At 33.3% G+C, this 26,057-nt stretch overlaps 3 protein-coding genes across 3 annotated transcripts; 2 read left to right on the top strand and 1 right to left on the bottom strand.

The window, feature by feature from the left end:
• Positions 1–5,697: 5,697 nt before the first annotated feature.
• LOC144845904 (FRAS1-related extracellular matrix protein 1-like) lies at positions 5,698–15,186 on the top strand. The gene is made up of 10 exons (XM_078703413.1): positions 5,698–5,903; positions 5,984–8,199; positions 8,509–11,097; positions 11,211–11,563; positions 11,708–12,489; positions 12,700–12,852; positions 12,955–13,114; positions 13,607–13,691; positions 13,985–14,070; positions 14,400–15,186. Exons 1-10 carry the CDS (start codon positions 5,706–5,708, stop codon positions 14,585–14,587), a joined length of 6,810 nt encoding a protein of 2,269 aa, XP_078559539.1. The 5' UTR covers positions 5,698–5,705; the 3' UTR covers positions 14,588–15,186.
• LOC144845905 (cell division cycle protein 20 homolog) lies at positions 15,120–18,477 on the bottom strand. Its single transcript, XM_078703414.1, has 8 exons — positions 18,250–18,477; positions 17,622–17,873; positions 17,317–17,445; positions 16,919–17,115; positions 16,700–16,794; positions 16,043–16,388; positions 15,751–15,868; positions 15,120–15,483 (listed from the first exon to the last, which is right to left on the bottom strand). Exons 1-8 carry the CDS (start codon positions 18,464–18,466, stop codon positions 15,305–15,307), a joined length of 1,533 nt encoding a protein of 510 aa, XP_078559540.1. The 5' UTR covers positions 18,467–18,477; the 3' UTR covers positions 15,120–15,304.
• A 1,491-nt stretch (positions 18,478–19,968) lies between these two features.
• Positions 19,969–22,131, top strand: LOC144844587 (glutathione peroxidase 7-like). The gene is made up of 3 exons (XM_078701563.1): positions 19,969–20,115; positions 21,172–21,436; positions 21,724–22,131. Exons 1-3 carry the CDS (start codon positions 19,975–19,977, stop codon positions 21,879–21,881), a joined length of 564 nt encoding a protein of 187 aa, XP_078557689.1. The 5' UTR covers positions 19,969–19,974; the 3' UTR covers positions 21,882–22,131.
• Positions 22,132–26,057: the final 3,926 nt, after the last annotated feature.

Here is a 26,057-nt window from a genome sequence, read left to right as displayed (position 1 = left end):
ATTATAATCATCAAGGTAACCTTCAATTCTGAAGAGCTGTAAGATATTCAAATTTACTGCGAAGGTGAAATTACACGGCCTACGTTATTCAAGTTTTTACGCGTGATGACGTCATTAAAATGAAGATAGTGTCAACTCATGATAAAGATAATTAATTAAGCAAGCACATACTGAAAGTTGTGCGAAATTCGAGCACACATAACCAAGATGCGCTCTGTTGAATGTGATAATCTACACAAAAAGATAACAAATCCTAATTTTTAAATTCAAGTGGCCATTTGATGACGTCAAAACATTTTGTACGTAAAATGTGTACATGAATTCATATCTACAACTCAATGGCTTCCAGAATAAGTTAAAAAAATCGGGGGTCATCTTGCATTCTGAAGAATTATTTTCATTTTAAAAAAGACCTATTTTTCACCATTTTCAGAACTTTTGTAAAATAAATGTGCGCATTTTGTCATTTTTAACGTGCTCGTATAGCGTTATTTTAAGTCGGAACTGACTCAAATTTGGTGAATGTACTAAGGATGGTGAGTAGAATGAGATTTGTAAAAACAATTCATATTTTTTACGCTTTTTAAGTATCGCGCGCGCAAAAACGCATTTTTGCGCAGTAATTTTTTGAAACACGCAAATGGCCTAATTCATGCTCTAAATTGATCAAAACTTAATTTTGAGCTTTTTAAATTTTTAACGCGCGATATCACGCGCATGAACCTACGTGCGCGTGCGTTTTTATTTGCTAATATTTTTACCCTTGATCTGAAGTTTACGTGTAGTGAATTTCATTAATATGTGATAATGAATTATGGAGATATGATTGATAATGTGATTTCGCAAAATGGCGTATAAATGTCGTCACGGATGAGTGATCACGCTGGAAAGCTTATTAGGATTAAGTTGTATTATTTGAAAGATATTCTGAAATTTTTGTAATCATTGACATTAAACTTTTTGAGATAATTGTTACACAAAATAGTGTACAGAAACAATAAAAAGAAAAAAAATAACTAGACATGAAACTCGTCACTTTGACGAGTTTGGTTATCCGCTGCGCAAGTGGTGAAACATGGACGTTTAACGACGTACCTTTTAACATTAAGGGGATAGGTTGAGGCCAAAAGGAAGCGTTCACGTTGGCATTATGACCTACAGGCCGGACAAGCAACTGACAAACAAAACCAGAAAATGTAATAGAAATCACATATCTCCTAACAACGATGAACGGCTCTGATACGAGAAAAATATTGTTTGCCTCTCTCTATCCTGTAAAAATAACGTCTTATTTGGCCTGCTACATTATAGAAATAGGTAGGAAATAAACGATTTGGGCTATTCCATTACAGTCGGTATAAACAGTAAAATCTGTTTACATATTACATACAGTGTAGATTAGGTGAAATTACGGGAGCCGCCATTTATTCCAAATTTTAACATGGCGGCGGCATCAAAATGAAATACAAAGATAGCAATTTCGGAAGGATATTATCTCAGCAACAACATATTAACGTGCAGAAGAAATTTGAATACGTGAAATATTGATGCGCGCTCTTTTAAATGTAATGAACTATTACGCAAAAAATGAAAATACGACTTTTTTTAGTTAAGTGGCCATATGATGACGTCACATCATCAGATTGGCAAAATTTTCACATGATTTCGTATCTACAATCCAATAGCTTCCAGAAAACGTTTTAATCGTGATTATCACATTTTATTCTTACGAGCTATAACAGATTAAAATTTACTGTACAGATGAAATTAATGCCACACGTAATTTAAATTTTTAGGCATGATGACGTCAAAAAAATTAAAATATTTTTAACTCATGCGAAAGATAGTTGATTGACCTAGACAATATCAAAATCGGGGTGAAAATGGAAAACGGATAAGTGGAGATGCGCTCTATTAAATGTGATGAGCTATGATGAAAGATACAAAAATCCTAAATTTTATATTCGCGTGGCCATACGATGACGTCACAATGTCCGGTTAGCCATATTGATACATGATCCTATATCTACAACTCATCAACTTCCAGAATATGTCATCCACAAAAAGTTGACCGTGCAGTTTAGAAACTACGTCTGTTTAAAAAAAGGCATAATTTTGACGATTTTCTGAACTTTTTCATCAAAAACGCGCGCAAATTGACCAATTCGACGTGCTCGTATGACGTAACCTTAAGCCCAAATTGTTTAAAAGTTGGTAAAATTACTAGAAGAGGCTGGAAAAACATAAATCACGCGGAAAATATATGTTTTCAATGCTACGTGCGCACCGCACACGTAAAAATTTGCGCACGCGTGGGAATTTTTGACATGCTTAAAATGACATGAAACGCGTAGAAAGTTGATTAGAAAATAATTTAGCGCATTTTGAAATTTTAAATGCGCGTGCGCGCGTAACTTTGTGTAAAACACGCAATTTTTGTTCAACAGAAAGTTAGCGCATGATATAAATTAAATTTGTGCAAAGTTTCAATTTAAAATGTTATTTGGTTTTTGACCTATGTTAAATACGAGAAAATCGTTAAATCGCGCGTACGTCACATTGCGCAATTGTAAACATCATGAAAAGCTTCGCTTGACGACGTTACATAAATGTCAAAATGTTAACATAGTTCACAAAATGTTATGTTTGCAAGTTTCAGAGAAAAGCGTTACACAAAAATCATACAGAAAGAAAGAAGAGAAATAAAAAGATGATGTTGATGTTGATGATTTCGTACAATCACAAGAGGTTATCAGCAACTTCGTTGCGGATAACCAATAAAAAAAAAAATAATAATAAAGATTTTATACAATAACAATAGGTGATCATTTTATTCTAAATGATCACCTAAAAAAAAGAAAAAAAATAATAATAAAGATTTTATACAATAACAATAGGTGATCATTTTATTCTAAATGATCACCTAAAAAAAAAATAATAACTAGAATTTAATTCGTCACTTTGACGAATTATAGGTGATCATTTTTATCATTTTACTGAAATTAACTTTTTTTTAAACATGCACGTACGTTAACATACGATCGGAAAATGTTGATGTATGCCATCCTATTATATGCTTATAGTGCTGAGTTGTGCCTATATGCCATATAAAATATATACAGTATATACTGTATATCTATATACAGTGTAGCATAGGTAAAATTATGGGACCCACATCATGTTCAAATTTGTTGGTATGATGGAATTATCAAAATAAACTCGAAGATGACAATTTCGAAAGATAATGAATTGAGCAAATAAATATAAGGATTGGAAGAGAATTTGATACGTAGAAGCGCAATGCGCGCTCATTGAAATTTGTATAACTTCGACTAAAGAAATCTAAAAACTACGTTTTAACTTCAACTGGCCATATGATAACATCACAACATCCGATAGGCTTAATTTTTATATGAATTAATATCTACATTTCATCAGCTTTCATAATAAATTATAATCATCAAGGTAACCTTCAATTCTGAAGAGCTGTAAGATATTCAAATTTACTGTGAAGGTGAAATTACACGGCCTACGTTATTCAAGTTTTTACGCGTGATGACGTCATTAAAATGAAGATAGTGTCAACTCATGATAAAGATAATTAATTAAGCAAGCACATACTGAAAGTTGTGCGAAATTCGAGCACACATAACCAAGATGCGCTCTGTTGAATGTGATAATCTACACAAAAAGATAACAAATCCTAATTTTTAAATTCAAGTGGCCATTTGATGACGTCAAAACATTTTGTACGTAAAATGTGTACATGAATTCATATCTACAACTCAATGGCTTCCAGAATAAGTTAAAAAAATCGGGGGTCATCTTGCATTCTGAAGAATTATTTTCATTTTAAAAAAGACCTATTTTTCACAATTTTCAGAACTTTTGTAAAATAAATGTGCGCATTTTGTCATTTTTAACGTGCTCGTATAGCGTTATTTTAAGTCGGAACTGACTCAAATTTGGTGAATGTACTAAGGATGGTGAGTAGAATGAGATTTGTAAAAAAAAATTCATATTTTTTACGCTTTTTAAGTATCGCGCGCGCAAAAACGCATTTTTGCGCAGTAATTTTTTGAAACACGCAAATGGCCTAATTCATGCTCTAAATTGATCAAAACTTAATTTTGAGCGTTTTAAATTTTTAACGCGCGATATCACGCGCATGAACCTACGTGCGCGTGCGTTTTTATTTGCTAATATTTTTACCCTTGATCTGAAGTTTACGTGTAGTGAATTTCATTAATATGTGATAATGAATTATGGAGATATGATTGATAATGTGATTTCGCAAAATGGCGTATAAATGTCATCACGGATGAGTGATCACGCTGGAAAGCTTATTAGGATTAAGTTGTATTATTTGAAAGACATTGTGAAATTTTGGTAATCATTGACATTAAACTTTTTTAGATATTTGTTACACAAAATAGTGCCCAGAAACAATAATAACAATAAAGATTTGATACAATAACAATAGGTGATCATTTTATTCTAAATGATCACCTAATAAAGATTTTATACAATAACAATAGGTGATCATTTTATTCTAAATGATCACCTAATTAGAATATTATATTTTGGGGGAGGTAATCATTTTTTAGGATAAATTAATCTGTTAAACTAAATCTAGTCTGATGAAAACGTTGTTCTGCTTACTGTACACCTGGCATGTAAATATGCATCCTAAATTGAATTTGGGTATGGATTAAATTAAAAGGAATTTAGAATACAAATTATTTTGTTTTAAGAATTTCCTTAATTATTTAAATACCATTGTAACTCACAAACCCAAATAAATCCTTTTATTTATACAGTACAGTATATGGATTTAATGTAATGAATTGTTAAAATTAAGAAAATATAGAATGATGTAGTATTCACAATGACCTTGAGGTCATGTTTATGTTTAAACAGTTGCCAGTTGTTTAGTCTTAAGATAAACACATGCCAAACTGCCTACGATAATACAGTTTGTTAATTTCAACTGAAAATAACAATTACCATATTCACCTCCCCTAACCACATCATGCCCCTGAACCCTTGAATGTGTTGTTAAATCCCTGTCTTTTGAATGAATGATTAAAAAACAGAAACTTTTCAAGCTAATCACAAAATAATATGGGTACCGGTAGTTGGTTTTTACAAAACGTGTCCTCGATTTCCTGTCATTTATAGTGTTAATCCACTCTAGCATAATTTAATGTGGAAGTGGTTAACAAACAATATGTTTGTCATGTATTTTACCCTAATAGAAAATGTAAAAAACAATGTGTATGGTAATATACACATTGCCATGTATATGATAAACTAATAGAAAATGTAAAAAACAATGTGTATGGTTATACACATTGCCATGTATATGATAAACTACCCTAAAATAGAAAATGTAAAACAATCTGTATTGGTTATACATTGTATGAATTTGATGCCCAAATACTGCATATGTAAAAAGGGAAATGTAAAATATGGATGTATAAAAAAGGTATAAAATAAAATCACAAAAAAGGTAAAATCTTGTGCCAAAAATGCCAAGACAAGTTTTAATTAGTTAAGTAAAAAATATAATTTCTTAATGAATAAATACATCATCATAAGCGCATAGAGTGTGTTAATAATATGAATGATGTATTGTTTGTTTGTAGGAATATTGAAAGACCACCACCAGTATGGCCGCTATTGACAGTATGTTCACAGCATTCATGGTTTTACTTGTAATCCAGATTGTAAATGGAAACTTGGTCAGAATCAATAATGGTGTCAGTGTTTCTATTGGTCGGAGTGTGAAAATAGACAAGACAATGTTGTCATTTAGCCGAGTTAACATGATGGACACTTGTAAGGTTGAACTGATCAACAATGAACCAATGACACAGAGAGTTGGACAGTTTGAACCACAGGTAAGTGGACATTTTACAAACCAGACTTGCTGTAAGTAAGTTCTATTATTTGTTGATATGTTTGTTTTTTTATTTGATAGGTGTTTGACTGTGACTATTTTGCTGGTTCATTACTCTACACTCACTCAGGATCACCGTTCCTTACCACAGATTATGTGAAATTGCGTGTTTTTCATCTTACTTCAACATCAACATTTCAAGAAACATTTGTGATGAATATAACAATAAGAAATGATCCTTATGAAATCTTCCAACCCAAACAACGTTTATCAGTGTCTGATTTTAACGGCCAATCCAATGTAATTGATGCAAATGTACTGGGGTTTAATTACTCTGAGAGTATTGGGTCAGTTTGTATGATACATTTAAGAACTATGACAAAACAGCTACCAGCCTTTGGGCAATTAATCAGCCAACAATCAGGAAATCCAGAAAGAATTCGTACGCTCAGTGTTGAATGTGATGATTTTGTATTACTTGGTATTCAGTATGAGCATCTAGTTCCTCCAACTCCAAATGTTGACTTTATTGCATTAACTGCTGAAGTAAATGATCCAAACACTGGCTTAAAGGAAGAAACTTATTATTTACCTGTGGATATTGAAGCAGCATTCCCTAACCAACCACCCACTGCATTGCATATGAGTATGTACTTACTAGAAGTAGACCAATTTATTCTTACAACTATCGCTCCATCCATTCTTTCTTCCAAGGATGATGAGACACCTAAAGGTGAACTGGTATTTGAGGTCGTCAGTGAGTTCAACATAAGTGAAGGCTGTATTGTACACCTGAATGATCAATCACAGCCCATCATGTCATTCACACAATATGATGTACAGATGTTGAACATTGCTTACAAACCACCAAATACAAGTTTTCATGAACGGAGAAATTTTAAAGTGAATTTTGTTGTATATGATAGCTACTTTGCTTCTAGTAAGCCTATAAATCTGATGTTTTCAGTACGTAACTCTATTACTAATGCGCCACGAGTCATGATTAACAAAGGTTTATCGCTACTTGAAGGACAATCCCGAATCATATCATCTGATCATTTACAGATTGTTGATAATGACAACATTGACAGAGTACGTATAAAAGTAATGGGTGGGTTGATGCATGGTAAGCTGTATAATGGAGACAATATTGCAGTCATGTTTACTCCAGCAGATGTTGCTAATGGTTTGATTACATATCAACATGATAATTCTGACTCTGAAAGTGATAATATTGAACTTAGAGTTAGCGATATACACCATAGTGTACATGCTACATTCCCAATAAATATTCTGCCAAAGGATGATACACCGCCATACTTGATTCGTAATGTACAATTTAATGTGCAAGAGGGCGCTGTTTTACGAATTACTAAAGACCTCCTTCTAGCATCTGATGTAGATTCTCCTAATGATTTCATCTTGTACAAAATTATGGTTTCACCGACTGCTGGTGAAATTCTTAAGAAGTATTCACCAAAATCATTTGGATATCCAGTGACTGAATTCACTCAAAGAGATTTACAACATGGCCGTATTTATTATAGTCACCTTGGAGAAGAAATCTTTGAAGATTCTTTTGATTTTGTTCTTCTCGACAACCAAATTCCCCCAAACATGTCACCAAGGCAATTTGTGACAATTAAGATTGAACCAGTAGATGATCTACCACCATATTTGGTGTTGGGTACAAGTCTAGGTATTACTGTTTTGGAAACTGAAATAGGTGTTTTTACTCAGCAAAATCTACAGTATAGTGATGATGAATCACCAGATGATGAACTTGTCTATGTCATCACAACGTCACCACATTTCACAGATACTTACAGTCTCACAGATGCAGGACGAATTATATCAACATCAGAAATGGCAATGCCAACAAAAGATCCTGATCACCAGCCTATTATTTCATTTACACAGCAAGAGATTGACCATCTTAGGATTGCCTACATGCCACCATTTAAGGAAATTGGATCACAGACACGATCAGTACAATTTATTTATTCTGTTAGTGATAAGCATGGTAATTCTGTTCTTGGTCAACTTTTTAATATTACTATCCTTCCAGTTGACAACCAACCACCTCAAATCCTGTCCAATGACATTATGGTGAGAGAAGGCGACACAACGATTATTACGCACCTGATGTTGGCAGTAACTGATATGGATACAACACTTGAATATGTGAAACTTCGAGTAGAAGAATTTCCAAATCATGGCACTCTACAACTAAATGGTGTTAATTTAGACAACACTAAATCATTTATAATGCAAGATATTAAACATCAAAAGCTACGGTGAGGATAATTATACAATTCATGTATGTAATTTGTATGTAAATTGTATAATATCAACAATATTTTCGTACATTTATGTCAAATGACCCATTGATTATTGGTATGAAATCATATTACTTACTAAAACTAGAATATATACTGATTATACAACATAGATCAATTATACAATAAACATAAACAATTATAAGATGTTTGTTATTATACATGTTTGGGATGAGCACTGATTTTCTACCATAGATAAAACTACCTTTTTCCAGAAACGCTTGTTTTTTCCAATAACAAACTCACTTCTGGTTTTATGTATTTCAGATATGTCCATGATGGTTCAGAAACATTGAGAGATTCTTTTACACTTACTGCAATTGATGGAATTCACACCACAACACAAGATCTGTCAATCATTATTACACCTGTAAATGATGGTGTACCTCAGATTCTACCTGGTTTAATTAATGAACTTTCACTTCCTGAAAGAGGAGAAATTTTGCTTTCAACAAATGTGCTGTCCGCAACTGATGTCGACACACATGACCTTCTGCTCAAATACATTATTATACGTCCTCCATCTTCTGGGGTCATCTTGAAAAATGGCAATGCTGTATCTACGTTCACACAGATGGATGTACGAGATGACCTAATTAAATACAAACATACCAGTGGTGAAATTGGTAGAAACACTCTTGAAGACACTGTTACATTTGTTGTTTCTGACAAAGTAGTTCCGTCTGTTGATACCTTGCCTCTTCTTGATGTTCACTTCAGTATTACTCCAGTAAATAACCAACCACCAGCTATAGTTGTTGGTAATCCATATTTTGTAGATGAAGGTCAAAGGACAACTATTAACTCCAACAGTTTGAGTGCCATAGACAGAGATACTCAACCACAAGACATTATTTTTATTGTTACCCAAAATCCTAGTTGGGGATTCCTAGAAAATATTCAGCCAGATATTGGCTCAGAAAAGAGCAATGCTGGGAAAGCAATCACATCATTTACAATGCATGATATTTCAATAGGTAACATTAACTATGTTCAAGCTGATCATCAAGGTGTTGAACCAATTGCAGATTTCTTTATGGTCTATGCTACTGATGGTCAGCACATTTCTGCTAATGTCTCATTTCCGGTGACAATCGTTCCTCAAAATGATGAAGTTCCAACCTTAAGCATTACTAATTTCACATTGTATGAAGGATCATTTTATAAACTTAGTTCTTCTTTCTTTTTTGCTACGGATGTTGATATTCCAATGGAAATGTTGATGTTCTCTATCATTAAAGCCCCTCGTCATGGTATAATAATTGATCGAGAAGTAACTGATTTAAGAACAGCTGTTGAAGAAGGTTCTCCTATCTATGACTTCAATTTAAACCAACTTTTAAACACACTAAAACTAACTTATGTTCATGATGATTCAGAGAGTACAAGTGATGAGTTCATCTTGCGAGTTACTGATGGAAAGCATGTTGTAAAAAAGACCAGTTACATAAATATTCATCCAGTAAATGATCAGTATCCAGCGATAATGAAAAATACTGGAATTATTTTAGATATGCATACATCTCGAACCTTATCCAGTGTTGTCCTACTTGCATATGATGCAGACACACCAGATTATAACTTGTATTACATCATTACTTCAGAACCAAGACGTGGATATCTAGAGCTCTATGATATAGATAAAGATATCTGGAAAGTTATTCAACAAAATGAAAATTTTACTCAACAAGATTTAAACCTGAATCATGTCAGATATCAGCATGTTGGTGCTTTAGGATCTAAAGGATTTGATCGTATTCGCTTTTTTGTTACAGATGGTGAATTATCAACTGAAAAAGAAAGTTTTAGAATTGAAATCACCAACACTAAAAAAGAAAATCTTGAGATTGTTAACAATGGAGCTTTAGTTCAGGAAGGCGATTTTGTAGTAATTTCAAGTAATTTACTTTCAGCTGACGATAGAAGTAATATGATGAATGAAATTGTATATACTGTTATTGGACCTCCGTCTAAAGGCCAAATTGAGATGCTATCTCAACCAGGGACACCAGTATTGACATTTACACAACTGGATTTAACAGCAGGTCAAATTATATACATACACAAACAAACACACCAAGTTGAAAATGATCATTTTAGCTTTATGGTTAGTAATGGTCAAGAATCAAGGAATGATACATTTTACATCATAGTTGAAGATATAGACAATGAACTTCCAAAGTTAGTTCTGTTACAACATGTAACAACACCTGAACAAGGCACTGTAATAATTGGTGCAAATTATCTAAGATCAGTTGATGATGACACACCAAGTGATCATGTTATTTACACTATAGCTCAACCACCATTGTACGGACAACTTCTGATTGGAGACACGCCTGTGAGAAAGATATTTACACAGGCAGATATTGATAATCTTAAAATATCTTACAGGCATATACGTGGGGAACCAGATATGGATGAGTTTTATTTTGTAGTATCTGATGGCACCAACATTGGGTATAAAATTGATGATACTATTTTGTATCAACCGCAAAGATTTACAATCAACATTATCATGATTGATAATGTTGCACCTCATATAACCACAATGCAAGTACCCACAAACCTTGAGCGAAAGAATGGATTTTATGGTTATGTATTAAATAGAGGTAATCTTGAAGTGGTTGATGAACGTTCTGGACCAAGCAATATTTCATATAAAATTGTTTTAGAACCGCTCTATGGTCATTTAGAAAATACCAAGACAAGACGAAGAATTTCCACTGGCTTTACACAACAAGATATCAATGAACTCAGTGTTGTGTTTGTATTGAAAGAAAACTCAAAAGCAACAAATGATAGTTTTACATTTGAAGTTCAAGATCAAAGTGGTAACAAGTTGGGTAAGCAGAGGTAATAACGTTTTAAAACTTCACTTGTAATTAGAAAAACAAACTATTATAAAACCAATATTATCACATTTCATTCCATTTACCATAAAGTGCTTTGTTTCTTACTGTTAACAGGTTTGAATTCAAGTGGTCCATTATTCAATTTGCACAGCCCGATGTTCTGGTATGCGAAACTATTGGTGTGTTACCAATCCATGTCACACGCAGTGGTTACATCTTACCGTCTTCATTTGTTCAAATTTCTGTACATGAGTTAGGAGCCAATGTAGGATTAGATTTCATAACAAGTCCATCAAAAATGCTTCAGTTTGATCCAGGTGTTACTTTAGCAACATTTTCTGTTGAGGTAATTCAGGATAATATTGAGGAAAACCGTGAGCGTGTGCGCTTGATCCTGCGTGAACCAGTTAACGCAATCCTTGGACAAAATAACAGGATAACAATTATCATTAAAGATGCCAATAATGGTATGAATTTATACTCTTTTTTTTATATATTTTACTTCATAATCACTGTACAACATCACTCATTCTACCTATCCTGCTGGATTAATGTGTCAGTAACTATAGAATTCATTAATTCAAATAAATTGTGTATAATTTTTATTGTAGGTGTCTGTAATGGAGAGACTGATGGTGCTATTGTGACTAGTAATCAACACGTAAGACCATTCAGTCCATCTGGAATACCTGACTGTATTGATGACAATTGCGATAGACAACCTGGATGTCTTAACAGCTGTGATGGTCCTGCCGGGTGCACTGAAGGTTGTATAGAACAACCTTTACCTGAAGGCTGTCTCTCAGGTTGTCTTAACCCTGAAGACATTCCACCTAATACTGATCAAGGGTCTTTAAGATTTGAAGGACCGCATGGGCAATCTCTTGCATCAAAGATACAGATACCAGGATATCAAGTTTCAAGAAAGGGTCAGTTGCCATCTGGTGGTACAGGAGTAATCCCACAGGAATATTTACCTGAAGGTACTGGTCATCAGAATCATAGGTGTGGAGGCTGTACTGACTGCCTTGAGGATACTGTTGCATGCACTGGTTGTAACTGTGGAGATGCACCCAAGGATCCAACATTTATTACTGGCCAATCATCTGGTCCAATTGAAATTCCTTTACTATATTCATCAGCAGAAAGGAAAACTAACCCTATAAATACAGAACAGGGAACACAACCAGTAAATCAGCAACAAAGAAGGAAAAAGAAAAAGGGTAAAAAGAAGAATAGAGAAGAAACTGCATGGAAGACAGTATTCACATCTCTAAACCCTGCCACTAATAATGAAGATGATGAACCAGAGCAAGTGTCTGAAGAACATAAAGCTTTCAGAAGCTATGCAGTGCCTGTCAACAGTAGTAGCAATACACAAACTGTCTGGACAGTGAGTAGTTTTAAGTAGTCAAACTGATCACATAAAATAGTAGCAACATACTGTGAGTGGTTTAGTAGGTCAAACTGTCTAGACAGTGAGTGGTTTAGTAGGTCAAACTGTCTAGAATGTGAGTGGTTTAGTAGGTCAAACTGTCTAGAATGTGAGTAGTTTAGTAGGTAAATAGATATTTAAATGATAAATAAAATCTTTTTCTCTTAGTTTCATGGGCTAACAGGAGGAGTTGCACAAGAAGATGCTGCTGTGAATTCTGGGATAACTGACACACACAATCAAGATGGAAAATCAAGTTCATTTTTGGGACTTCTTCAGCAACTCCAACAAGATAGGTCAGATATATCGCCATCTTCACAGGTATAAATGATATTTCATATAACAATCTTTTCTATTATAAGCTTTGTATATTTGTTGAACTCAAAACACAAGGCTGTTTTAACACATGTTTATATTTTGTAGCCATTTGTTAAAAAAGCTTGTTCACAAAACAACATTGGTGAATTGTATGTTGATAGCTCAACCACTGCTGTGTATGAATGTAATGGACAAACTTGGAAGGAATGGCAGATATCACAAGATGATGATGATGCTGGTAGTCATAATAGCCCTTGTGAACAAGGTATTTGTACACATGGTGTATAGTAGTAAACATAATATTGGTTACAATCCAGCAGACTGCTGCAATACTGTATATAAATTGTATTGGTGGGCTTCTATAGTTACTGCACTTCACTGCTGGCATAAATTTCACCAAAGTGGTTGGAGCTACATTAGATAGATAGGTTGGATGATGAACCTACATTTTTAATAGAAAATGTAACTGGTTGTTGAATTGAGTACTACCAGCGTTCGCAATAACACTGGTCCGCCGGTCAATGGCCAGTTAAATGTGTGGCCGGACCAGTTAAATAGTAAAATGTAATTTTACTGGTCCTCTTTTCTAGTTAAAATTTAATGGAGACCCCTGACTACCCCTACTGTGTAAATTATTTACAGGTTAGTGGGTGATGTAGCTCAACTAATAAACTTATTTTAATAAAAGTATTACAGTATTAGAATTTATTTAACACATTAGAATGATTCTAAATCAGTTTTATTTGTAATAATGAAGGTTGGTCAAATTACAATGGAAAATGTTACTACTTGTCGTCGGACTTAAAAACATGGAATGATGCTCAAAGAACCTGCAGGGAACAGTAAGTTTTATAGTAATATCAAATCAACATTTATTTTAATTAACTGAACTACATCTTGTTAAGCTCTGTCTACACTATCAAACTTTATGTGACAAAAAAATGTGATGTGCCTATATATGGATATGATGATGTCATATCACTACCATATTTGGGTACATCACACTTTTTTTGTCACATAAAGTTTGATAGTGTAGATAGAGCTTTACGGTAAGTTACGGTAACAGACTTGTTTTAGATTATTTATTTTTTTATTATGTGTTGCATAGAATTGACAATTTCAAATTTAATTTAAGATATGGTGGCAACTTGGTTACAATCACTTCAAAATATCATCAGAAATGGATTCAAAATTTAATCAGTGGACAAGAAATATGGATAGGTAATAACTTCAATTTTTCAGTAGGTTAAAACATTAGAGTAGTAGTTAGAGTAGTGTAAATTAATCGAGTATTTTTCAGATCAGTTTGTTTATACTGTTAATGTTTAAAGGGTCTTTCACACCTGTTCCTGCACAGGTCTGATGCTGGTAATCAAATCAAACGCCAATTTTTTCATTTCACAAAGGTCAACATGGCTATGCGTCAATCGATACGAGCGTAGCCATGTGAAAACAAAACATTGATATTCGATTTGATTTTAATGCTATTCAGTTTTTTGTTTGATTTTAAAGAATACAAGAATTATTTATTGACATAACCAATGTTTTAGGTATCAATGACAAGTTTGTAGATGGTGACTGGGAATGGGTATCACAAGAGCCAAAAATGTTTACAAGATGGAAGAATAATGAACCTCAATTAACTCAAAAGAAAAACTGTGCAAGTCTTTCAACTCGTATGAGATGGGTAACAAGATCATGCAGTAAATTAAAATCACAATTTGTTTGTGAAAAATAAGTTGTTTATAATGTACTTTTCAAACAAAGTATGTAGTTTTTGTTAAATACTGTATCTGTAGTGTTACAGTTATTCCACTTTTTATAATATTTAAGAAAGTAATGACCAATTATTGTAGTACATACAATTATTGTACATACGATTGTTTAGTGGCTGGCCATAGTAATTGTTTTAGAGTGCTAGAATAAAATGTATATGCCATTTTTTTATTTCTGTACAAATAGTGTAGTGATAGATTGTTGTCTTGATGTATAGGATAAGCCTGTATACTCACTGTCTACAACTCAACTTTAGATATACCACAATAGGTCCTTTTCCACAGTGTATACTGTTTTATTTGTTTATAGATAAAAGCATGGATGGAATGGTGCATAACAATACTGTATCAGTAATTCTAAATACAATTTGTATACGATACTTTGATTCGTAAGCAATCATTTAAAAATACATAATTGTTAAACTGTTAAAACAATAATCACAATAACTGATTAAAATACTGTATATAAACCTGTCTTACCATTCTTAGGTAAATTATAAATAAAAACTGTAATATATCACAGTATGTTTATAGTAATTAACAGCTGGTTAATCTTTTAAAATAATAAAATATTTCTTTAAAAATGTGATTCCTGTACATGTTCTGCCTTTGTACATCTGTCCATATCTACATACTTTAGATACACACTCTTTGTTATTGTAAATTTAAAAGTAGTGTGGTCATCTGATGCTCTGTCTCATACTCAGAGCACCAAGCTTCTTGGCAGACGCCGATGATTTCTTCATTTTTTGTGGTATTTCAAAACATTTCCATAAACGCAAGGTTTCATCAGCAGCAGCCGTTATGACTGTTGAACCATCTGGACTCATAGACATGTGTAAAATTCTTTGTGTATGTCCTGTAAGTATAGACAAATAAATATTTTATTACATAATTTTGTTTTAATAGGATGCAATATTCTACATTCACACTTGACGAAATGGAAGACGGGAGTCTTTGTTGAATAATGGAAAACGTATAACGACACCGTCTTCACAAACAAAATGTGAATGTACTTTTAAACAACATGTATTTTCTTATTAAGCCTGAATGTTATCATAAATTGTTATAATGCACAGTAAAACCTTTTCTTTAGGAACTGTTATTAAGGTGAATGAAAACATACCTAGAAGTTCTGCAATACGATGCATGGTGGGATATTTCCAGATAATGAGTTGGTTCTGTGCAAATCCATGTGCTGATATAAGTTCTTTGTGTTCTTTTGACCACAGAATTGAACAAACCTAACAAGTTTTACAAAGAAAAACAAATTAATTAAAGCCTTGAAGTAAATAGGTTGGTCAAGAACTGTTATTTCATATAAACACTTCAAGTTATGAGCAGTGACTACAATATATCAAGTAACACCCATGTAAGTAAATCAGATTTAAAGACAAACTAAATTCAATGGCAATTACCTGTGATTTTGTATCAACACTATTAATACATGATCCAGTATTCACATTCCAGAATCTTATGTGTCTATCAGCAGTTCCCCCACCACTAGCAAGTAGACCTGTTTGCCATGGACACCATGCTAAAGCTTTAACTGCTGCTTCATGTTGTGTAAATGTATGCAAAGGACTAGTTGGTGAAGCCATTGACCAAATATTTAAAAGGTTATCATTCCCACCACTAGCCAAAACTTTGCCATCCAATGACCATTTTAGTCCGCATATTTCTTGCATGTGGTTTTCTAATGTTCCAACATGATGAGATGCAACTCGTACATCATGATGATGAATCTTGCCACTGCGAGAACCACTGTAAATAATAGATAAAAAAGATGATAATTGACAACATCTATAAATAACAGCAACATGGGAAAGATCGGCAAGGAACAGAACTAAATGGAAACAGCTGGAGGAGGCCTTCACACAGCAGTGGGTGAAATAGTCTATGAGATGAGATGAGATAAATAATGGATGATAATTGACAACATCTATGCATAATGGATAAAATGGATAATTGAAAACCACTGTATGTATATGGATAAAATGGACGAATAATAATGAATTCTTAGTACATTAATACTGAAACATTAATGACCATGACGAATGTAATTGGTTACTAACCTTGATAATATGTGATTGTTCCAGCTTAAAGCCCCAACACGTGCTGCATGACCCGACATATTTCTTAGTCTTTTCTGTTGTTCAACATCCCAAAGCTGGAATATACAAACACATGTGTGTACCGTGAGGCCATATTGATGTGTCAATTAATATGACATGTTTTCCTTTTATTCACAACCTACTACAAGCAACTTTCTGTCTTTTTAGTTGATAGCTTACCTGTACATCACCATTGCTTGTACCTACAGCTAAATAATTTCCTTCAGCTATCCATGAGACTGATGAAACATATTCATCTGCATTTTGCAATTGTACAAGTTGTTGAATGTCACCAGTTGTAGCACTCCACATGTACACGCTGTTAGCTAGTGACACAGCAAGCTGATTATTGCAACTCCAGTCAATAAGATTTAAATCTTTAAAAAAAAACAAAATAGTATGTATATAGATATGACATCATGTCCATATCTATATATATAAAAGGCATTTTGTTGTCACATAAAATGTTATAGTGTGGACAGAGATTTGGTAGTGCCAGTTATATGAAATGAGAACACAGAAGTGAAGCTATGTGCAGGAAATACATTTGAGCTTTCTACAAACTTATTTTAACTTACAATAATCATCTAGAATGTCTGGAGCATCTAATATTCTCTCTGCCACCTGTGGAATATGGCGAACAGTTTTACGTGTAGATCCTGGTGTCTTATTTTGACTGTACAAGACTTTTAAGTTATTCTGAAACCCTGTTAGTATAAAAAAAAGTCATGTCATGTCAAGTGTTCAAAACTTAAATGTGATCAATGTTCAAGATACTCCATATCATTTTTGCCTATTTACAATTAGACGCCAATGTATCATCTTGGCTCCAACTTATCATATTAGTTTTTGGTATGTTATTATATTAAGTATATATTCTTACCTTCAGGTGCAGTTGGGGGTTTGCTTTTATAGGATAAGATCTTGGAATTCAATGTGTCACCATTTAAATTTTCATTCATAGATTTTCTAAAAGCAACCTTAGATGGACTCATATATTGTTCACTATTACAATCATCCTGTACAGCTGTAGTTTGTTGTAATACTTTATAGTTTGCAACATCAAAGTTAGTAGCTGTGCGGTTTGGTATGAATCGGTCGCCTACAGGTGTTTTGGATGGTGTTTTTGAACGACCTTAGATTTTTAAAAAAAGACAAATACACATGTTATTAGTCATGGGTAATATCCTCAGTTAATAGGGAATCTTGATTATAAATCTCATAGACTCTCATTTCCCAGACATGCTTTGGGTCGTTGAGCATGGACCTATAAATTAGTTGAGTTTACAAATTCTCATTTCTGTCAGCTGTAGTAAGTAAAAGTTTTGCATGTGATAACTGTTTCTGAATGCTTAATGTCCTCTGGGAATATATGGCTAATGCCGCGGCGCGTAAAACAAGTTCTAGTTAAATGCATATATTGCGTACACAATTATTACATACATTGGGCTTTACGTATGTAAGTGACAAAACTCCTTATTATGCACATACCATTCTTACAATTGATTTACCTTGAGTTCGTGGTGTTTTTGGTGTCTTTCCAGGTGTTTTTGAAGTGTAAGAACGATTACTCATTTTCATAGGTGTTTTATTATAGCTTGCATTTATACTTTTGTTTAATGAAACATTGCAGTTCACTTCTTCTGTTTTTCTTTTTCTTGTGGGAACACTGGAAGTTGGTCTATCTAATTTTAACAAACTATTCACATCTGCCTCAAAGTTTGACATTCTGATTACTGGTCTCTGTAATCAAATTAATCAACTATTCATTTATTGTTCAGGTGGGGTTTTTAGGGATGGGTGGATCGTTTATTCGATGGAGGAATTTATTTTGGGGAGCCGTTTATTTTTTTGGGTGTAATATGGTAACAATAACATGTATAAATCAAATAAATACCCCTAGATATGAAAAAATACAACACAATTGATATCAAGAAGTGATCAAAATTCAGTAAAAATTGTATCAAAATGCTTGGTAAATTGTAGATCATGTCAATCAATGAATTCTACTACAAATTGAAGAAATGGATTGTAATACAATAATTATTAATATGCATGTGTGGCATTGAGTTTTTTCAAGGAAATAAATAAGGGGGGGGGGGGGCTTTATTCAATATTAAATTATGTTCTACTGTGATGTGATGCCATCATGGTGATTTTTGATAAACATTAGGCAAATTTATTTATGGTTGACCATGTGAATGCCATCAAGATTCAAGAAATTTTATTTGTCCATAAAAATGGAAATTCACTTTGCTTGGTAAATTAAAACAACAATATTGCAACAATTTAAAACGTGCAGTATTATAACAGATTAAAAATACAAGATAAAAAGTTAAAAATACTGTTAAAAATGTGAAACTAGGCCTATTTAAAAATTGCATTATCATCTTACATTAGAATTAAAAATATGAATGCTATTTACAACGAAGGATTTTCTAGTTCTACAAAGATTTGCTCTTGGAGGTCGTAGCCTAATACCTGATCTATTTAAGTTATATAACACTGAACAGTATAAATGTAACCGATGAGTGGGGTCTGACAATTGACATCATGACACTGACTGACTGAGATAGGCTTCTTAGCTACTAGCCTATGCCTACTACTATATAGGCCTAGGGCCTACTAGGTAGGCCTAAGTAGTAGGCCTAGGCCCCTACTAGCCTAGCCTCTATATATGCGTAGCCTGACTCTCGAGTGACTGAGAGTCCACACCGCCGTCACTCACAATCCACATTCGAAAAGTCATAATAGGCCTAGCCTCTAGGCCTAGGCCTAATATAAAAACCCTATTGAATAAAAACGGTTAATTTACACTCTAGGAAATATTACATAGGCCTACCTACCTTTCAAAATGAAAAAACAATGTTCAAGCAGTTTATAATTACAATTAAACGTGTCTTTAAATACCCTGTAGTGTTACTGTATTATAAATTATTCACAAACTTGCTTTGTGTATTTTAAATAAGCCGCTCTCGTTATTTTTTATTGGTCAATTTCAAATGTCGCGCAAGCACACACAACAGTTACGGTTGGTTTAAGTCTATGTGTAATAATAATTAATTTAAAAATAATAATTTACTAGTATAAATACTCTTTGAAATACATTTAATTCATCTAAATATTATATCTGTTACAATGTAATTTAAATAATTTAGTATTTTTTAATAAAACCTAATTTGCGCTTATAAAATAAAAGTATAGAAATAGATTTACAAAGAAACTAATAAGCAAAGATGGCGGTAAACATGTTTTCTTCGGTTAACGTATTGCTTTATTACTTTTTATCGATAGGAGTCCAAGCTGTAGACTTTTATTCATTTAAAGTTACAGATATTGAAGGGGAAATGGTATCGTTAGAACAATATCGGGGAAAGGTATACTGTTTGTGTGTTAATTTCGTGGTAGGCTAGCTAGCCTACTTAGAGCTATCCATACATATAGCTTCTAGGGCCTAGCTGAGCGCCTGAGCCTGACTGAGGCCTACCTAGTGAGCTGGCTGCTAAGGCTTTAGCTAGTGGGCCCTCTATCGGATGGCCCGCCACAAATTGCGCATAATAAATGTGACTGTTTGTTAGTGTTATGTGTGTGTGACTTATTTAATAATAAAGTGGATATTAAATATTTATTGTTTTGTTTGTTTAATCTGGAGGTTCTTCAGACTTTGAATATGGCTGAATCACCACACAAAATCAAATGTATTACTGTATTCATGTATTTATTATAATAAGTATATGAAAGATAGATAATAATAGCATGGAGGTAGATAATAATAGCATGGAGGTATCCTCCATGATAATAGTGTATAATGTTGTGTGAAATAAAACTGAACTGTAGTTTTGTGCGTACCTGCCTTGTATTTTGTAGTTGGAATGGGTGCTAAGTATTAGCCTAGTTCTATTTCGCACTGCCTTGTATTTTGTAGTTGGAATGGGTGCTAAGTATTAGCCTAGTTCTATTTCGCACTGCCTTGTATTTTGTAGTTGGAATGGGTGCTAAGTATTAGCCTAGTTCTATTTCGCACTGCCTTGTATTTTGTAGTTGGAATGGGTGCTAAGTATTAGCCTAGTTCTATTTCGCACTGCCTTGTATTTTGTAGTTGGAATGGGTGCTAAGTATTAGCCTAGTTCTATTTCGCACTTTTTTTGTCTCGTATTTTGACTACTTTATTTTTAATTTGTTAACTAACTTTATTGTGAATACCACACCTTAGAATTTTAGGCTAGGCCTCATAGGTACTTTTATGAAGGAGAATCATATAAAAAATAACACATAAATCCTTTCAATTGATGATGATGTGTTTCTCGCACACTGTTAGCAAATTTTGCGAACCAATTCTAGACTAGGATCTACTTCAAATATTTTCTTGATATTGTTAATTATTGTGTATGTATATTGTGTGAAATAAATATCATTTCTGTATTTCTTTTCAGCCATCTTTGGTAGTAAATGTTGCAAGTGAATGTGGCTATACACATAACCATTATGAAGCTCTTTCTCAGTTGAGTCAAGCTAGAGAAATAAAAGATCACCTTAATATCCTAGCTTTTCCATGTAATCAATTTGGATCCCAAGAACCTGGAAGTAATGCTCAAATCAGTCAATTTGCCAAACAAACTTACAACTGTAACTTTCCACTATTCTCAAAAATTGATGTTATTGGGGACAACGCACACCCTGTATATAAGTACTTGGCTGGTAAGTTGGTTGTACAGTATAAACTTTTTATTTCGCAAATTTAATGCACATTTTTTGGGGCCCTGCATGCAACATTATACAGAGACTTCGTTATTAATAACATGGAATATCAAAATTATAAAATAGTAAAAGATTAAATGAAAAGTTACTACTTTTTAAAAACTTTTTATCTTGATAAAAAAAATATACTAGTCAGTTAAACTCTGTACTGTACCAGTTAAACTCTGTACTGTACCAGTTAAACTCTGTACTGTACCAGTTACATTCCTATCATTTTAAATTTACAGAAAGTAGTGGAGTTTCACCTAATTGGAACTTTTGGAAGTACCTCGTCAATAGAGATGGACAAGTTGTAAATGTATGGGGTCCACAAACAGACGTACATGACCTATGGAATGACCTTGTTTCTATAGCAACAAGGCGTGTTTCTCATGAGGATCTTTAATGATATTTCGAAAGAACAAAGATTTTTAATCAAGGTGCTATTAAACTCAAATAATATATTATCATTATTTTTATATTGTATGCATTATGCAAATTTTGTTAATAAAGAAAAAAAAACCACTGTAACTTTTGTGTCATATTTTACTATTTACATTAAATAAAAAGTATAATAATATAATTAATTTGTTCCTTTAATAGAAAAAAAAATGTACAAAAATAATGATAAAAAGACGAAATAAACGGAACTTGATCCCTTTGTCTGACTTCTGACCATTTCTTTTCTGTCTCCAGCCAACATTTATGGAACAGCATTGATGACCACTTAAATAATAAATAAATATATTTCTTTATATAAATATGATGATTGATTACGAAAAAAAGAATATGATAGGCTGTGTGTCTCCGTTATACTTGTCTTATTATAAATTACGTAATATAAAATACCTTGGTTTTTTTTTATTACATTTCTGTATTTATATATGTTTTATTTATAAGGGTCATCTCGTGACAATCTTGCTTTCGTACTTCTAATTTTCATATTAATGTACTGGGTGGTACATGTGATCATGGATTGTGATGTACATAGTATTTTATGATTTCTTTGAGTCACCAGAGGGCGCCATTACAAATTGTTTTATTGTGCATTGCGAGGTATATTCAGAGCGTCATTTCGACGATCGAGCATTCTCTACTTCTACGGAACGCCATTTATGCCTTTATTTACTTCCGAAATAGAAATAGTACTACGGTAACTGGTTAAGTGGACCAAATTTAGCACCAGTGGAGCACAGTGATATAAAATAGAAATAAGTCACTAATTTTAATATCTTTTCGTATGTTAAAACACTGTGCTCAAGTGGACCCAATTTGGAGCCAGTGGAGCACAGTGATATATAAATAGAAACAAGTCATTGAATGTTAATATCTTTTCGTATGCTAATACACTGTGCTCAAGTGGACCCAACTTGGAGCCAGTGGAGCACAGTGATATAAAATAGAAATAAGTCACTGAAATTTAATATCTTTTCGTATTAAGCATATTTGAATACCTACCGGTATGGTACCATACATGTTCGACAATACAGTGTCACATATCTCTATTTAAAAAAAAAAACAATATTAAAAAAAAAAAAAAATATCCGTCGAGGTTCGAACCTCAGCCGATAGCACTCAAAACTGAGCATTACCCGTTACGCCACCAAGTACATGACTGAAAAGCTGATAATAGTCTATTTATACGTGTATAATGTAATTGATCATTACGTCATAAATATCCTATTAAACTTGCTAAAACCAAAATGATCAGTTAGCTCAGTCGTCTGAGCGTCGTGTTAACAACACGTATGTCGTGGGTTCGATTCCCACGCTGGTCGGTGGAATAGAGTTAAAGGCATGCGGCCACTGTGTTTGGGGTTCACAGATCATACGTCCCCCTTTCCACCACACATCATGAGGCGACAACATCAATGCATCTGGTGATGTGGTGGAAACGACCCCAAAAGGCTGTGGCAGGGCCTTAGTGCTGAGGCAGGGAGAGCACATTTACCATCTTTTTTTTTTTTTTTTTGGCTCTCGCAAACTGCTTTGGTGGTTTAAATTTTATGTTTAGCCCCCTCAATTTATTTTAATGTAAAAAAAAGGGAATTAATTCTCTTCCTTACGTGTTTACGTGAGAATTAATTTTATCTCATCGTAGTTTGGTATGCCGTGCGTTTGTTATGCAAATGAGTGTGCACATGTGCTGTGGGAAAGATGGTATTGTTAGTCATTCGCGATCAACACACAACACTGTTCAATTTTTATTTTGTTAATCTTTTACATTAGAATTGTAATTCTACCGTTACACATTATAGTGTACTTTTAAATATCCGTTTCATGCAAGATATTGTATTGTAGGCCTACTAATATGTTGTGAATAAAAGTTTATGGTAGAATAAATAAATAAATATGTTTTAAGCAAATCTTCGAAATTGAAGCATAATTATGAAGTCGAGTTTTTTAAAACCCAACCTAAAATTCGCATCTGGATAGTTGAAATTTAACATTATAATTATCAAAGATGATATGATAATTCTAATTGTTTTCTAAATTATAGAAATATTAAAATTAGTAAGTAGGTTTCTGTGTGCTAGCTCTGTTTGTATTTCATAATTTTGTTTTGTTGAATTACCGTCACGGCCGCGTGCATTGCATGTCTCACACTTGGGAAACAATCACCATTGTATGGCTGGTTCTGAAAACTTGTATATTTCGTTTCATAATTTCCGGGGACTAAGCTTTCATTCTTAGCTCTGCCCCAACCATGGTGAGCTTAACTGGAGACTTAATATTTAATTTCATATTTCAATAAATATTTTTTCAGCCCCAATCATGGTGGGGAAGTGAAGACTCTTATATATCATGTTTCAAAATACTATAGGTGTCATTTCTGGGGACCTTGTAGCTATTTTAAACAGTTTGGTAAGCCCTGCGTTGTTATGCAAATGAGTTTGTGCAGGTGTAATGGGAAAGATAGTATTGTTAGTCCTACGCGGTGAACACGCCACAAAATAAAATTTAAATATTAAATTTTGATTTTGTTAAACTTTATTAGAAATTCAAATCATGTAAAGATACAATTTTCCGGGCGGGAATCTAGAAACTCCCCTCCTTTAGTTTAGTGATATAAAATAGAAATAAGTCACTGAATTTTAATATCTTTTCGTATGTTAATACACACTGTGCTCAAGTGGATTCAATTTGGAGCCAGGGGAGCACAGTGATATAAAATAGAAATAAGTCACTGAATTTTAATATCTTTTCGTATTAAGCATATTTGAATACCTACCGGTATGGTACCATACATGTTCGACAATACAGTGTCACATATCTCTATTAAAAAAAAAAAACAATATTAAAAAAAAAAAAAAATATCCGTCGAGGTTCGAACCTCAGCCGATAGCACTCAAAACTGAGCATTACCCGTTACGCCACCAAGTACATGACTGAAAAGCTGATAATAGTCTATTTATACATGTATTACGTAATTGATCATTACGTCATAAATATCCTATTAAACTTGCTAAAACCAAAATGATCAGTTAGCTCAGTCGTCTGAGCGTCGTGTTAACAACACGTATGTCGTGGGTTCGATTCCCACGCTGGTCGGTGGAATAGAGTTAAAGGCATGCGGCCACTGTGTTTGGGGTTCACAGATCATACGTCCCCCTTTCCACCACACATCATGAGGCGACAACATCAATGCATCTGGTGATGTGGTGGAAACGACCCCAAAAGGCTGTGGCAGGGCCTTAGTGCTGAGGCAGGGAGAGCACATTTACCATCTTTTTTTTTTTTTTTTTGGCTCTCGCAAACTGCTTTGGTGGTTTAAATTTTATGTTTAGCCCCCTCAATTTATTTTAATGTAAAAAAAGGGAATTAATTCTCTTCCTTACGTGTTTAGAAGAGAATTAATTTTATCTCATCGTAGTTTGGTATGCCGTGCGTTTGTTATGCAAATGAGTGCATGTGCACATGTGCTGTGGGAAAGATGGTATTGTTAGTCATTCGCGATCAACACACAACACTGTTCAATTTTTATTTTGTTAATCTTTTACATTAGAATTGTAATTCTACCGTTACACATTATAGTGTACTTTTAAATATCCGTTTCATGCAAGATATTGTATTGTAGGCCTACTAATATGTTGTGAATAAAAGTTTATGGTAGAATAAATAAATAAATATGTTTTAAGCAAATCTTCGAAATTGAAGCATAATTATGAAGTCGAGTTTTTTAAAACCCAACCTAAAATTCGCATCTGGATAGTTGAAATTTAACATTATAATTATCAAAGATGATATGATAATTCTAATTGTTTTCTAAATTATAGAAATATTAAAATTAGTAAGTAGGTTTCTGTGTGCTAGCTCTGTTTGTATTTCATAATTTTGTTTTGTTGAATTACCGTCACGGCCGCGTGCATTGCATGTCTCACACTTGGGAAACAATCACCATTGTATGGCTGGTCCTGAAGACTTTTATATTTCGTTTCATAATTTCCGAGGACTAAGCTTTCATTCTTAGCTCTGCCCCAACCATGGTGAGCTTAACTGGAGACTTAATATTTTAATTTCATATTTCAATAAATATTTTTTTCAAAATTGTCTTTGCTCAGCCCCAATCATGGTGGGGTAG

Source organism: Antedon bifida, chromosome 6 (genome assembly GCF_963402885.1).
Source record: "Antedon bifida chromosome 6, ecAntBifi1.1, whole genome shotgun sequence".
NCBI lineage: Eukaryota > Metazoa > Echinodermata > Crinoidea > Comatulida > Antedonidae > Antedon > Antedon bifida.
Note: the sequence above shows the minus strand (reverse complement) of the source record. Positions and strands in the feature narration are given on the sequence as shown.